The 16,051-nt window shown below is 48.8% G+C and overlaps 1 protein-coding gene across 3 annotated transcripts in view; it reads left to right on the forward strand.

Annotated features, from left to right (window-relative positions):
- Nucleotides 1-13,680, forward strand: part of TOGARAM2 (TOG array regulator of axonemal microtubules 2) — a 71,545-nt gene extending 57,865 nt beyond the window's left edge. For 2 of the 3 annotated variants that reach the window (XM_031934192.1, XM_031934193.1), the window contains 2 exons: nucleotides 6,507-6,593; nucleotides 13,205-13,542. In XM_031934192.1, coding sequence (XP_031790052.1) covers nucleotides 6,507-6,593; nucleotides 13,205-13,542 — 425 coding nt within the window. Of the gene's footprint in view, nucleotides 1-6,506; nucleotides 6,594-13,204 lie in introns of all 3 variants that reach the window. The other variant, XM_023217324.2, reaches the window with a different exon arrangement.
- Nucleotides 13,681-16,051: the final 2,371 nt, after the last annotated feature.

Raw genomic sequence — 16,051 nt, forward strand, 5'->3', positions numbered from 1 at the left:
AGCAAAATGGGTTTTGAAAGTGTTCCTAACTTTGAAGTGACAAGCTGATTTCCACATCCATGTAGGTCAGAACTGGAGGGAGTAGGTTACCAACAAGGGGAAGTCATCATCGCCAGGGAGTACCTAGGGTAGAATCCATCTCTGGGAATGGTTCTTATCTTCCTGTCATGGTCTGAACCTGGCCTGCAGATGGAAGTAACTAAAGTTCCCGCTGTCCCAGGGGATTGGGTGGTAGCAGCAGAGAGTGCATCAAATTGGATGGAAGAGAAGGGGTATGAAGTCCCCCCAAATCACCCAAGCTGACCCTGGTGGTTCTAGTGGTTTCCTGGGGGACCTTAACACCTGAGGCCCCTCCTGGAAGTGGCTTGGATTGGATATGATCCAGTTTCTTTGGTGGGAAGGAGTTTTCCCCTAAACCTCTTTCTTCATGCTCTGTAAGAGATTCTGGGCTCCAGGCTGGAGATGAACTGTTGCATGCTGTGAAATATTTAGATATGGAAAGTCGCAAAGCAACAGCTCAGCAGGTTGCTGTTTATTTCCTGCAAAACTGGAGGTCAAGGGGATCAAGAATAATGCCAAGCTAGGATGTCTTCGGGCATAAAATCCAGATGGCACAGCCAAGCTGGGAGGATGGCCTTCTTGGGGGACCTTCTAGAACTCACTAATTCTAGAATTCAGTGATAAAGAAGCCAACATCATCTCTTCTAATCCCTTGGTTTCTGAGGCTGGGTGGGGTTGAACGGAGGATTGGCTGGCAGAGTAGGTGAGGATTTCTGCCCATGTCATTTTCATGGGAGGTAGTAAGGAATGAGACATGTTGGCAGCTTGTCCCCTGACCTCCGCCATCTGTCACTGCCAGCCTTGAGGCCTCTCTGGGATCAAGGCTCAAGTGGCATTCTTTCTACTCAGCACCAAGACCTTCTGATTTCAGGGGAATTATTCTGGGATCAAGCAGTTCCTGAGTAGAACTGGTTGGCTCTGTCTTTGGGTTCTGTTACTGGATTAGTTACAGAAGAAACTTCGCTAATTAAAACATCAGGCTGCTGACAGCTCATCCTCTCCTGATCAGACCTCAGCATTCAAGCTTCTCTGTGCCAAAAGGAACTTTCTTAATTTACTCCAGCCCCTGGTTAGTACTAGAGAGAGCATATAAGCCTGGAATGTGGGTGGCTTCAAGTCTACTTTTGCTATTTTGCTCTCTGACTTTAAATTTATTACCTTATATAAATCATATGAACATTATATTGTTAATGGAATTTAAAAATGCATCCGTGATGCTTCTCCAATATACAAACTGCTGAAAAAATCTCTCTTCTATTTTTGTCTGTCTATATACAAATTCCCTGGTTAAAAATCATAATGTAAATACAATTTTGATTTTGCTTCTTTCATTTAACACTACCCAGTTTCCCATGCTACTAGGCAGTCTTCCTAGTTAATTAAAAAACCTAAAGTTCACTTCTACCACTGTAAAGAAGTCATACTTATTATTGAGAAAATGAAAATACAAAGCAGTTGAAAGGGGAAAAAAAAAATCCCTCACTCATAGTCTCAACTCTTAAGAGAAACCATTATTAACATTTGGCATTTTTCAATTTGAGTTTTTTTCTGTGCACATTGTTGTAGGGCAAATGCACCTGATAGCAATAACTTACGCATCCCCTTAGAATGATCCTGAATGGCAGACACACCTAAGTGTGTTTTCTGAGCTAGGGAATCTGGGAGTGGCCAACTCAGAGATTCGTTCCTTGTTTATGAGGCACATCTGAGCCCCCGACCTGTCCTTTGGAACGTGAGCCATACAGGGGATTGAGGCCCTGAGTTTTGGGGGGGGGGGGGTAAATGAAGGTTGCCAGGTGGAGGGTGTTAAGTGAAAATGCTGTATAAATTGCATGCTGTTTGCAAGTGGTTGCGATTTTCCTGCCCAGCCCTCCGCCATTGGGCCATGAGGCTCTCCCATTCAGCCCACTGCCGCTAGACTCTCTCCCCTCTATGTAAGCCCCTAATAAAACCCCATGTCTTGTTTGTTGGCTCTGGGTCTCTGCTTTGGCCTCTTGAACCAGATGCCCTTTCTATAAGTGAGGGTTAATAGGGGTTTAGCACAGCAGTTGTGTTATACGTTTAGATTTGCATCCTGCTTTGAAAAAAAATCAGAGCATAAGCATTTGCAGATGATTATACTCTTGAGTCACTTTTTTTTTTTTTTTTTTGAGATGGAGTCTGGCTCTGTCATCCAGGCTAGAGTGCAGTGGCGCGATCTGGGCTCACTGTAACCTCCGCCTCCTGGGTTCAAGCGATTCTTCTGCCTCAGCCTCCTGAGTAGCTGGGATTGCAGGCGCCCGCCACCACACCTGGCTAATTTTTGTATTTTTAGTAGAGATGGGGTTTCACCATGTTGGCCAGGCTGGTCTCAAACTCCTGACCTTAGGTCATCTGCCCACCTCGGCCTCCCAAAGTGCTGGGATTACAGGCGTGAACCACCACGCCCGGCCTTGAGTCACTTTTAACAGCTCCATCGGGTGGCTGCACCATAGCTTGAGTGTTTCTGTGCAAGTGTGTCAGTCCCAGTTTTTTCTTTAGATGAACATACCTAGTGTTGGCAGCCATGGTGAATGTGGTAAAACCAGCATGTCATTACTTTCCAAGTCTTGTACTTATTTGGAGGACTCCAGTCTGACTCCAGTTTCCTTGCTGCCACTGTCCTTGTTACCATGTTTTCTAAGCTTTCTTGAAAGTTCTTTTCTGGCTTCCCAGTAGCCAGAGGATGCTGTGGCCCGGTAGCCTCAGGGCTTGGCTGAATGGGACAGGCGTAAGGCCCCTTAGACCTCCACCCCATTGTAGAGAGGGGAGTCTGAGCCTAGGAATGACAGAGTCTCTGGGCCGTGGCTGGTGGCTGTTGTTTCTCCATTGCAAAGCCAGTGTTTGCTTCCTTGTGATGCAGAAAAGGAGCCTAGGAAAGTCCCAGGCTAGGCTAATGGAGTGTAGATTTTCAGCTTTTAAAACTTAGATTCTAGCCTCTTCATTGGTCTCTCTACCATGATGGTTGCTGGGCTGTCAGAGTTTTAAGGTAATAATAGTAACAATAATAGCTGATACTTACATAGTAATTATATGCTCTAGGCACTATCCTAAGCACTGTTTGTTCATTGAACCCTTACAGCAACTTTATGAGAAAGCTATTAGTATCATCCCCATTTTATAAATGGGTAAACTGAGGCATAGAGCAGCTAAGTGGCTTGTCCAGTGTTCCACAGTAAAATATGGAAGAACCAGGATTCAAACCCAGGCAATCTGTATTCAGAGCTCTTATAACTGCTATGCTTTAGTGTGTCTTATTCAACCTGGAGGTAACCTGAAGATGAGGCTTCACCCTAAAAGTGGCCAGTGGAAAGACAGGCCAATTGCCTGGGTGTAGTGCTCTGGGGTTCATAAACCAGCCTAGGCACACTGTCCTGTTTTGACATTGCCCTGCACACTACAAGCATTTATTCAGCATCTGCAGTGTGCTCTGCACCATGGGAGCATGGTCTGGCATGGGTCTCTGCTGGATATGCATTTTTAAGTGTTCCCCAAGTTCACTTCTTTCTGGCTCTGGGGAGAGGGGATGTTTGGGGCCAGAAGCACGAGTCCCTGCTGTGTCTAGATGTCAGGTCTAGATGTGTCCAGGGTCAGGTTCCAGCTCAGGCTGAGGTCTGCAGGGAGTGGGTGGATGAGCAGAAAGAACACGCGGGGGTCTGCAGGCAGGTGAAAGATGATTTTATTCAGCAGCAGCTCTCAGCAGCAGCTTACTCTCACACCATCTGCCCTGTCTCAGCTGCTAAGTCTGTTGGCTCCCACACACAGCTGTGCCGGCTCTCCCTTGCCTTCAGGGTCAGCAGCTTAACTCTTTCCCTCTGGACACAAGCCGTTTCCTGGCTCCATGTCCATCTGCAGACGGTCATTCTCTCTTACAGGGGACAGTAGCTTCGCTCTCTGGGCACACACAAGCCTGCACAGTGTCAGCAGGGCAATTAGGCCTTTTACAGACCATAGTGGCGTAGGGCCAAGGCATGGCCTTCCCATGTTATGACTGTGATAACAAGTGGAGTTATACGTCTGCGCTCTAAACTTGCTGAGTCACTCTGGGTATTTACCTCGGCCTATCCTTGACCAAAGCCCAGCCATGTTCCTTACATTAGAGAATGTTCTAGACTGAGCATTGTGGGACGTGACCGAGGAGGAAGAAGCCCTTGTCTTCAAATCTGAGCCCGGGTAAATGATGGGGGTGGGACAAATAGAAACACCTGGAAACAAACAGGTGCCATTCATATGAAAACCTATTCTTATGCAACTGACAGCTTTACCAATGCACCCTGAGACCTTATCTTGCTAATTGCAATATTCTAGAAGCTGGCATCTCATTTATCTCCCAGGACAAATTATTTTAAAGCCTCTTGATGGGTGGATGGAGCTTTTGCAAACAGCAGAGATGCACCTGGGTACATTTTCTCCTCTGTATCCCTCAGGAGGAGAGCAAGGGAAGCAGGGATGAGGTCTTAGCTAAACTTTTGCCTGATGAGAAAAAGCACTGAGTGTACCTCTCCAGGGATGCAGGGGCTCTGTGCTGAGGTATTGAAGGAACTTGGAAAAGGTGAGTCTGGAAAGACTTCCTCGTGCAGAGCTCTAAAAACTCTGTCCCTTGCAAAGAGAAGTCTGGCTTTGAGATGGTCAGCTCCTGGGTCCCAGGATACACGTGCTGGGACTGCTATGTTAACACCACACAGGCCACCCACCCTCACCTCCCTGGCAGGTGCAGGCAAACCCCAAAGCCACATCTCTGAAAAGTGCATTTTGTTACTTGCCCCACCTGCTACTGAATTAAGCTGTGACTACTGTGGTTGCAAAATGCTGGGAGCTTGGCGTGCTGGTTTCTCTGCAGTCCACAAGGAGAAGGTTCTGATGATGGTGTGGATTTCTCAGCTTAGCACACCTTTCTAGGACAGCCCCATTTTTCTCACCTTGTGTGTCTTTGTGAGAAATGCAGCTCTTCAAGCTTAATAGTTTGAGAAACCAGGAGGTGTCAGCTAGAATGGAGAGGAACGAGCGGCTTCTAAATTCAGTAGATATGGGGTCCTGCTGCAGTCGACTTCAGGAATATGAAGGAGCCAGAGAGCTTCTTTATTTCGGAAACGTCCCCACCCCATTTGCTTGTGTTTTCACCATTAGTGGCTCATCTCTGTAATAAACACTCATGCTATTTCAGTTCTTTCAAGATACGAAGGGGGTGGTGCTCAGTCCCCAGAGCTTTACCCATGGGCATGGCTGGGCAGCCAGGGAGCCGCGCCTCGCAGCTGGGTGTGGCTGGATAGTTGGTGGAGCAGGGATTGGGGGCAGGGGCACTGGGACAATTTTTTAAAAAAGAGTTAAAATCCCTCTTTCCCTAAACCTCCTGAAAGACATATTGGGGTATATAGATGATAAACTTAGCCATCTTTGCAAGTATATTCATGCTGGATCTGGGACTCAGACCACCTGGAGTTTACAAGTAAGGAAAAAATCAGGCCCGGGCAGTGAGGTCATATATAAACCATTGATGATAATACGTGCTCTTCAACCCACAAACTCCCTCCTCTGACCCTGCCAGAGCCAGCCGGGTGCTTCTGCTCTGGATAGGAGGACCAAGCATCCTGGGTTCCCGGGACTCGAGACTGACAGTGCTGAAATGGGGAGAGCCTGGGCCCACCAGGACCAGTCGGTCACCCTGGCTTCAGACCCGCAGGTTCTTGGTTACAAGAGCACAGTGCTTCTCACCCGGTGTCAGGGTTCATGTCTAAGCGTCTGTCTGCTTGTCAGAGGAGCCTCTTGAGGGGGATGGGAGTACTGAGTTTTACTTGGCTTCTAGCTCCATGCCTATTACATAGATGATATCAGTATGTGTTCAGTGCAGAAATAAACCACCACTGGCTGTGGGTACATCTTGGTGGTTAAAGCACAAATTCAGGCTTTGAGAAGAGCTATACTTTCTGAATTTTAATCCTAACCCTTTACTGACCTTTGTGTAATCATGGCTCAGTGATTCCGTTTCCCATAAAACAATATCTGTATATCCATCCATCCATCTCTATTATCTATCTTCTATCTATCCATCCTCCAATATCTTCTCTCCAGCATCCATCCATCCATCCATCCATCCATTCATCTTCTATCATCTATCTACCTACCTATCTACTTTATTTTGTCCCAAAACTCATGACAATTTTGAGATGCAGAGGCAATATGAATCAGATCTGTGGGAATAAATGAGGCCTGTTTGGGAGCCAGTTTAGCTATTTCAGGCCACTGATTCTTTCCCAAACACGCTACATACATTCACTTTAAGTGGCCCTTTTGTGACCTGGAAAAATTAATTCAGCTCCCCCAAAGGCCTCATCCCCATGCAGGCACTGTAGGTATGTGGCCCTACAAACCCCTAGTGCTGTCCCTCAGTCCCCAGCAGTGTGGCCACTGACATCCCCCATCTCTTTCAGACAACCTTTGCCTTCTACCAGCATTTGCTGGGCGGGTGCGTTTCCTGAGTGGTCGTGCAGTGCTGGATGTCACTGATCGCCTGGCAGGTGAGCACCCGCAGCCCCACCCCACCCAGCCTTCCGGTAGATTTCTGTTCTCTCCTGGCCTGTGGTTGAACCATTCACCCAGTTATCTTAGACCTGAAATAATTCCCCCCATATCATTTTAAAATTTTGATAATCTTTGTGTGTGTGTGTGTGTGAATCTCCATATTGCCAGAAGACAATCTTTGTTTTAATCAAAATTAGGTAGGTTTGTACAAAAGCAAAAGTGTTTCTAAAAAACTGTTAAAGGTTGAATCCTCCTAATCAGAAAATTAGAAATGTTCCAAAATCTGAAACCTTTTGAGTGCTGACATGACATTAAAAGAAAATGTACATTGGGGCAATTCCGATTTCAGATTTTTGGATTAGGGATGTAGAACTGGTAAGTATCATGAAAACATTCCAAAATCGGAAAAAAATCTGAAATACTTCTGGTACAGAACATTTTAGATAAGAGACACTCAACCTGTGTGCGTTTCTTCCTCCTTGCAAACAAGGCTGCTTCTAGCCTATAGAGTACCTTTGTGTGAGTCAGAAAAAGCCTCCCTGTCCAGATAGACACTGCCTAGTGGGTGCATATGGCTTGGTCAGTTGACAGCACCATCAAGAGAATTAGAAAAAGTTGCCATGTGCAGCCTTTAGCATATGCAGCCTGGCAAGCAGGCACTGGCTGGGTTTCAACCCCACAGGACCCCTTGGCCGGTGCTGGGACTGTATTATGTGGAGACAGGGCCTCGGCCTGAATCTACTCAGCCTTGCTCAAGCTCCAGCTAACGAAGGGTTACTCCCATCCTGTTTCTGCTTTGAGTCTACAGGAGAAGTCCAACTGACTTCATTCCAGGGCTGAAATCTGTTCTTGTGATCCTTGAGGTGGCAACACAGAAAGGACACAGGCTTAGGTGTCCACACACCCATCTGCCACCACCAACCCTGACCTTGGCAGGTTACTTATCTTGGTTTCATGATCATTTTTGCTTGCACAAAGCCTCCTCCCTTGCCTTGGGAAGGTCCCATCTAGGGAGGGGGACAGAGTCCCAGTGACAGTAGTGGCCCACAGCTGTCACTGCTGCTCTAGGATGTGCCCCCTTCCTCCCACCCCCAGCTGTATGCACTGGATCATTGAATCCTCATGACCACCCCCCAGGGGGATGTAGATTCCACTTGGTGGAGAAAAGGAGAATGGAGCTCAGAAAAGTGAAATGCACAAGGTCCCTTGGTGAGGAACCCAGGATGTATCCTGGGAGCCGGGCTGCAGAGCCAAGCCCCCAACCCTGTGCTGTGCTGCTTCCCCCTGACACTGCCTCCTGGGTGCCTGCATGCACCCTCCACACAGTGGCCAGTCTCTCCGCCTCTTGCTCTGCCCACACGTGACTGCCCTGCCCGGAAAGCCTTCTCCATTCTTCTTCCTCTACCTGGGGGATGCCTGCTTGGCTCTGGCATTACTTTCTTCCCGTGTACTTCTCAAGACTGCATCCCACATGGTATCACTGGTCTCTCTGCTGCCCTCACCTCCTAGCCCAGCTGTGAGCATTCAGAGACGGGCCCGGCACATGCTGCATAGCTGAGGACCTCGACACTAGCTGCCCTTTCAGCTTCTCCCCTGCCCCATCTCTGGCTCCTGGCGTTGCCTCTGTGTGGGTTCTATCCTTCCAGCATTCCTGGAGTGGCCTCTTACCTTACGGGAAGGCAGGTGCGAGTGAGGCAGGGCTGGCTGCAGGTGAGCTGGGGGAGAACAGGGTAGGTAAGTAAGATGGTCCTAGACACCAGACACAGAACCCTTTGCCATTGCTCAAAATCAGCATTTTCTGATTTCCCTGTCCTTGTCTGGGTAATTTACAGGGCCCAGAGGCGGGCAAGTATCTTCACCTTATCCACTTACTGTAATTTTTTCTTGTCTATTTTCAAGAGACCTCAAAAGCAAGAGCTTCTCCATAGGTCTTCTGTTAACTCCGTGTCCACCAGGAACAGAGAAGAAAATTTTTTTCTTCTTTGGACTAATAATAGTGCAGGACTAATAATAGTGCAGCTTAATGGGAGTAAATCTTCTGCTAATTACTTCAGCTGCTTCTAAGCTTGAGTTTAATGGGGTTTGCTCCCTCATGCTGGCCCCCAGAAGGGCCTTGCCATCTTTGCCAGCTTAAGAGTCAACACCTGCCAGCCAGGTGACTGCCACATCCTTGCACCTGGGGAATGTGGGTCTGAAGTAGCCCGAGTTCAATTAGCCAAGACGTGGGCGGAGAGGGTGGCGTGAGCTGTGGAACTGAGTTTGGGTGGGGACTGCTGCTCTTCCCGTGGAGTGAGCCTCCTGGGGGCTGAGGTGTAAACACACCTCACTCTGTGGAAGAGAATTCAAGGAGCAAGAGTGGATAAAACGTAGCAGGATGGAGAAGGGGGCTCCGTTGGGGGCAGGTGGAGCCTCCAGCCTTTGGTGGGGATGGGGGTGGAGGGTGCGTGCCTGGGTTTGGTTCTTGAGATAGTTCTTGCTTTTCCCTGCTGTATTAGCCTGTTCTCATGCTGCTGAGAAAGACATACCCAAGACTGGGTAATTTATAAAGAAAAAGACGTTTAATGGATGAACAGTTCCATGTTGCTGGGGAGGCCTCACAATCATGCCACTCATCTTACATGGGGGCAAGGAAGACAGAATTTGTGCAGGAAAATTCCCCCTTATAACCTTATAAAACCATCAGATCTCGTGAGACTTACCATCATGAGAACTGCACTGGAAAGACCCGCCCCCATGATTCAATTACTTCCTACCGGCTCCCTCCCATGACACCTAGGAACTGTGGGAGCTACAATTCAAGATGAGATTTGGGTGGGGACACAGCCAAACCACACCACCCCCCATTAAAAGAATTGTGTTAAAATACACAACAAAATGTACCACCCTAACCATTTTTAGGTGTACAGTTCAATGGTAGTAAGTGTCCATGATTTTTGCAGTCATCTTCAGAACTCTCACCTTGCAAAACAGAAACTATGTCCCCATTAGACACTAGCTCCCCATTACTCTCTTCCCCAGTCCCTGGCAACCACCATCTACTTTCTGTCTCTATGATTTTGGCTATTCTAGGTATGTCATATAAATGGAATTATACAGTTTATCTTATTGTGTCTGGCTTAATTCACACAGCAGAATGTCTTCGAGATTTATCCATGTTGTAGCAGGTGTCAGAATTTCTTTCTTTTTTTTTTTTTTTGAGAGCCTCTCGTTCTGTCACCCAGGCTAGAGTGCAGTGATGAGATCTCAGCTCATTGCAACCTCTGTCTCCCAGGGACAAGCCATTCTCATGCTTCAGGCTCCCGAGTAGCTGGGATTACACGCGCCCACCATAACACCCAGCTAATTTTTTTTTTTTTAAGACAGAGTCTTGCTCCGTTACCTGTTCTCTTCCCACTCAGCCTGGAGTGCAGTGGCATGATCTTGGCTCGCTGCTACCCCTGCCTCCTGGGTCCCAGTTCAAGCAATTCTCCTTCCTCAGCCTCCCACGTAGCTGGGATTACAGGCACGTACCACCACGCCCAGCTAATTTTTTCTTTTTTAGTAGAGATGGGGTTTCTCCATGTTGGCCAGGCTGGTCTTGAACTCCTGACCTCGTGATCCACCCGCCTCAGCCTCCCAAAGTGCTGGGATTACAGGTGTGAGCCACCACGCCCGGCCTAATTTTTGTATTTTTAGTAGAGACAGGGTTTTGCCATGTTGGCCAGGCTGGTCTTGGACTCTTGACCTCAAGTGATCCACCCACCTAGGCCCCCCAAAGTGCTGGGATTATAGTCCTGAGCCACAGCACTTTGGCCAGAATTCCCTTCCTTTTGAAGGCTGAATAACATTCCATTAAATATACATACCACATTTTGTTTATCCATTCCTCAATGGACACTTGGCTGCTTCTGCCTTTTGGCGATTGTGAAAAAGGTTGGTACAAACACGGGCATACAAATCTCTGTGTTCTCACCTATTTTTGCAGGTGAGATTCCACGGGGATTGAGGACACCTTTGAGTTACTGTTATTCAGTGCAGGTAGCTCCTCAGGGTCATTCATTTTCTTGTGGTTCCCTCTCACTGTCCCCCTTCTAGTTTCCCCTCATCTCCCACCCTGGGGCTGACAGGGACTGCTTTCCTGTCACCTGTTTTCTTTCCACTCAGCCTGTTTCAAGCACAGGGAACAGAACTCTCAACTATTTCCAACCAGTGTACCTCTTCACTCCACTTTATAAAGCTCCTCCAAGCCCTTTCCTCCAGGATCCTTTCCTGGGGAATGCTGGGGTGACCCACAGGGTACAGTCCTGCCCTTCCAGTTATCAGGACCACCTTCACCTCTGAGGGAACTGTGACCCTCGGAGGTTCCCTGTAAGAGCCCCGAGGGTGCTGCCTCAAAGCCAAGATTCCTTGAGAAATGTCACCAAGAGAGTGTCAGGCTCACCAGAGGGTGGCCCAGGGCATCTTCCCTGGTTCCTCATTATTCCAGGCTGGCTTTGAAATCAGAGGGCCCTGTGGGGCTCTCAGGGGAAGATATCCTAGGGGATTAGATGATGTGGTCCTAGTGAAGGAAAGACAAATTGCAGTTTCATGAAAAATAAAACATGGTGGCTCACACCTGTAATCCCAGCACTTTGGGAGGTCAAGATGGGCAGATTGTTTGAGACCAGGAGTTCAAGACCAGCCTGGGTAACATAATGAGACCCCCCCATCTCTACAAAAAAGTTAAAAAAAAAATTAACTGAGCGTGGAGGTGCATGCCTGTGGTCCCAGCTGCTGGGGAGGCTGAGGCAGGAGAATCACTTGAGCTCAGGAGGTCGAGGCTGTAGTGAACCGTGATTGTGCCACTCTACTCCAGCCTGGGTGACAGAGCAAGACACTGTCTCAATAAATAAACAAAAAATAAAGCTCCAGGTCAGCCTCGGAAATATGGAATCCCTAGAAATTTGGGGACAGCGTGAGGTAGAAAGAGTGTGGACTTTGGAGTCCAGGCAGATTGGCCTCTGTCCTCTGCTTTGCCCTTTGCCTGGATTTGAGTCTTGCTTTCCTCCTCTGGAAAACGGACAAGCATCCTGCCTCTCGGGGGTGCTGTGAGCATGAAATGGAGCTGTGATGTGACGCTCTGAACCTTGGGCTCAGGCAGTTTCCAGGATATGGAAACTGTTTTCCACAGAATTCCCGGCCCACAAAATCCATAAAGCACTGCTGTTGGTGGTGTTTGCCTGCTCCAGCACTTATCCTTCGGCAGGATGACGGGCAGAGCATGTGAATCGCAAAGCCAGCTTCGTTAGTGCTAATGCGCTTAGGATAATGCGGCCACAGCTGAAGGCCCGAGCAGCCCTTCTGGGGACTCAGGAGAGCCCTTGATGTGGTTTTGATGTGGCCATAGCCCTGGCATTTACTCAGATGATGAAGAGCTGGTTGGCAGATTGAGCTGGCTTCTGGGTTTTCTGGGGTTTAGAGAGGGTTGGGGGGCTGGGTGTGGTGGCTCAAGCCTGTAATCCCACCACTTTGGGAGGCCGAGACGGGCGGATCACGAGTTCAGGAGATCGAGACCATCCTGGCTAACATGGTGAAACCCCGTCTCTGCTAAAAAAATACAGAAAACTAGCCGGCGAGGTGGCGGGTGCCTGTAGTCCCAGCTACTCAGGAGGCTGAGGCAGGAGAATGGCGTAAACCTGGGAGGCGGAGCTTGCAGTGAGCTGAGATGCGGCCACTGCACTCCAGCCTGGGCGACAGAGCAAGACTCCGTTTCAAAATAAATAAATAAATAAATAAATAAATAAATAAATAAATAAATAAATAAAGAGAGGGTTGGGGGCCTTGGGATACCAGATTTGGGGGCTCATCACTGGAATGGTCTGTGTAGAGCTTGCTGGTTCACAAGCACGTTCATGCCTCTGCCTCTGGTCTGGTCCTGAGGTTTGGCATCCGGGCACCCGGGAGGCTGTGCTGGGCTCCTCCCCTCCCAGCTGTCTCGTCTGCCAGCATGCTTCATGCGAGAGGGTCTGGATTTCCCTCTCCAGTAGTTTTTCTCTGTATTTGTGTGGACTTCCATAGGTGGTGATGTGGATAAATGCAGTATTACTATAGTTACTATTTGTCACCTGCCTGCCTACAGGTAGGCACTGTATGTATATTTATTATCGAATTTCTAACAGACTTGAGAGGTTGGTTCAGCATTTTTATCCTTACACTATGGGTTTGGAAAAGGCTCAGAAAGGTCAGCTGGCTTCCTCAGGCTGACACAGCTGATGGGGACAGGATTGTAACCAGGTGTCCCTGCCTCTTTCCTGTTCCCTGGGCTGAAGGAACCATTATGATTGTCAGAGATTCTGCATATTTCTGCCTTTGCGTGCCCCTTTCTCCATAAAACTTTTAAAAATTATAGTTTCTGACTGGTTGGTGTAAGCACAGATATAAATCAGTTGGATATATTCATATATTTTCTACTAATGTTAAAAGAAACTAACACATTTTCGTAGGCCCCTAAATGAGTCATGATCCTTAGGTACTGCACCTGCTGGGTTGCCAGCCCTTTGGGGGACAAAGTTGGTGTCCCAAGAGAGGGAAGTGGGAGAGGGAGAGAGTGCCTGGCTCAAGTGCCTGACTCTCCTTTTCTGCCTGACAGTGCTGGTGGCCTCAGTTTATCCCCGGAAGCCTCAAGCTGTAGAGCGGCATGTCCTTCCCATCCTCTGGCACTTCCTGACCACCACCACCGGGAATGGCACCCTGCCTGGACCCAGCGGGATCATCCGCGGGGTGGTGAGCCGGCTGTCCAGGAGCCTCCAGGAGCACATGGGCCCCCGCCTACTGGACTTCGCCGCCAGCCGGCCAAAGCACGTCCTCAAGACGCTCCGGGAACTCTTAGACTCAGAGTCCTTGGGAGGCAGCCACAAGGCCACTAACAGAGGGGTGGCCCCTGACAGCAAGACAACTGGCAGCTCATACCCTTTTCAGCTGGATTAAAGATGGATCTGAAATGGGCAATTATTATTTTTTATCTTATTTTTGTGATGGAATATTCTCCTGGTTACTTTCCCCTTTAGAGTTCCAGATGTACATGGTATATTTTGAAGTAGAAATAAAAGAATTACTTATTTTCCTAAGGTTTTATTATCTTGTACTTTTTTTAATCACAGAGAATTTTCCAGTGACTAGGTTTGTGATGAACAAAATGAAATGTGACAGCAGCAAAACCAGTTGCAGACAGTGTTAAGAGTTAGGAAGAAACAGGGTAGCACAGCCCTGCAAGCTGCAGCCCGCTGGAGACGATAGTCGTCCATCTGTGAGTTGCTGGGCAAGCCCTCCCGAAACCCACAGCCCGAGGTGGTCATGGAATCCAGTTCATTTGTTATGGGCCTGATTGGAGGTGAGTGTAACAAATGTGTTCTGGGACATCGTGCTTCTGCCCTGCAAAAGCTGCAGCGCGCGTCTGTTGGTCCTGTGGGAACCTTCTGATGGGATCTGCGAAGCTTATCAAAAGACAAGGGGAATTTGAGATTTGCATCACTAAAAGCCTTCTGTAGAAGTTGGAGTTCTGGCTAGTTCTGAAGAGGACTAGACAATGCTTTGCCATCAAAATACCCTAAATGGGGATGCATGCAGAGCATAAAGTGCTACCGGTATGCAGATGCTGCCGAGTCTCTGAAACTGCACAGGCTGCGATTGTGGGCCACATCAGAAGCTGGAGGGGCGTGTGGGCACAGCATAGGCCAGGACTTGTGGAAGCAGGGAAGGTGTTGGCCCCTGGGGGAGCAGCCAGTGAAATGGGGTCGTGGCAGTTGCAGAGGGAAATCTGGGGCTCAGGCTCTGGACACATTAGGTAGGAGTGGTTCTGCCTTGGCTGGGGCCAGTGGCAGGTTAACAACTGTGTGACCAGAAAGAGTTACAGCTAAGGCCATGACCTCAAATGCATAGGCAAGGCAGGCCTGGTAAGACAAAGGCTGAAGGGGCAGCATCCCAGCTCTTGCAGGGGAGCCCAGCCTGCAGCCACATGCTGGGGCAGATGCAGATGACCGAGGCCCTGAGGGCCCAGCCTCATCCTGCCAGCAAGTTTTCTGGCAGATACCTGCCTCCCCTGTCCTTCCCCAGTAGAACCTCTTTCCACTATCACCTGCCCCCTAGACCTAACATCTATTCCACATCCCTGTTCTGAGCCTCTCCTGGGGAGTCTGGCTCTGGAAAGTCCCGAATCTACTCACTTATGTATTTCCAGACCCTGCCAGGCTGAGGAAGCCACTTTCCCATCTTGCCTGTGTGGCAGGTGTAGTTAGGCCGGCTCCTCCTTAAGCCCTGGGGTGAGGTTGGGCATGCAAGTCATCCCGAGCCTTGGGCTTGTCATAGGCGGCTTACGAGTGACTTTGGGTAATTCTAGTCCAGTGAGCTGCTTCTCACCTGATTGTGACCCCAGCAGGGGCTTCCCTGTGACCATCTAGCTCTTTGTTGATTCTGACTGAACCAGGTTAAAGGTCTGCTAGACAGGCAGCCCTCCAAAAATGCCCAAGAGGCTGACAGTAAATGTTTTAAGTGTTGCACAATTTAATGAATTGCGTTTGCCTGTCATCTGAGCAAATGTTTTTGGTTAGGTGAGGAGACTTGCATTTTCTGCTTTTATCCTAGAATGTATGAGAACATTTCAGGATTTTTTAGATCCCTAGGAGGCCAGGGATGTAGAGTCTGGCGGGGATTTTGACGGCAGAAATGAAGCTCAGCAGCACTGTCCTGCCCTCCTGCCTTCCATGTCTGTTCTCACACAGGAAGTTTCCCATCCCAGGGGCCTCCACCCACTCTCGGGGTGGAGGCGTTGAAAGCAGCTGAAAACACTGGAAAAGTGCAGAATACATCTTTGCACTGTTCTTTTCCCTCATTAGTTCAGGTTTTATTAATCACACCTGTGGCGTGACGCTGCTGGGAGGCACTGGGTGGCTCCGGTGTACCTTGGGAAATTTCCATCTCCAAAGGTTTCCTTACCTCATTACTTTGAAAATGAAGGGAAGACAGCATGTTGGTAACCTGGCCCCGGGCCTGTTGGGAATACCTGTGGGAATCTAATGGGATGGCCTGTCATGGGAAATGAAGATTGTCCTGAGAGCTGGGGCTGGAGCTGAGCCCACACATCCTTTGCTTGGCTTTGTGTGCGGCCAGGAACTCCACTTACATGAAATGCTCTTGGGGGTGGGAATACAGCCTCTAACGATGGAAGATTCTCTGTCTCTCTCTCTATGTAACAAAAAATGCAGGTTCAGTCACTCACTGCTTGCAGACTCCAGTGAACAAAAGGGAGGCCTGGTATAAAGAAACTGACTTTTTATTCCAAAACTAGTTTAGGGGAAGAAGCTGCCTTGAAGGGTACTGAGTCGTTTTTGGAGCAGAAAGCAGTCACTTTTAAAGCGGGGGGTGGGGTGCTGGCACGAATGGCATGCAGGAGAGGAAGCAGGCAGGTGGGCAGTCCACATACTCGCTTTGATGACTTATG

This window comes from Piliocolobus tephrosceles, chromosome 15, assembly GCF_002776525.5.
Source record: "Piliocolobus tephrosceles isolate RC106 chromosome 15, ASM277652v3, whole genome shotgun sequence".
Taxonomy (NCBI): Eukaryota; Metazoa; Chordata; class Mammalia; order Primates; family Cercopithecidae; genus Piliocolobus; species Piliocolobus tephrosceles.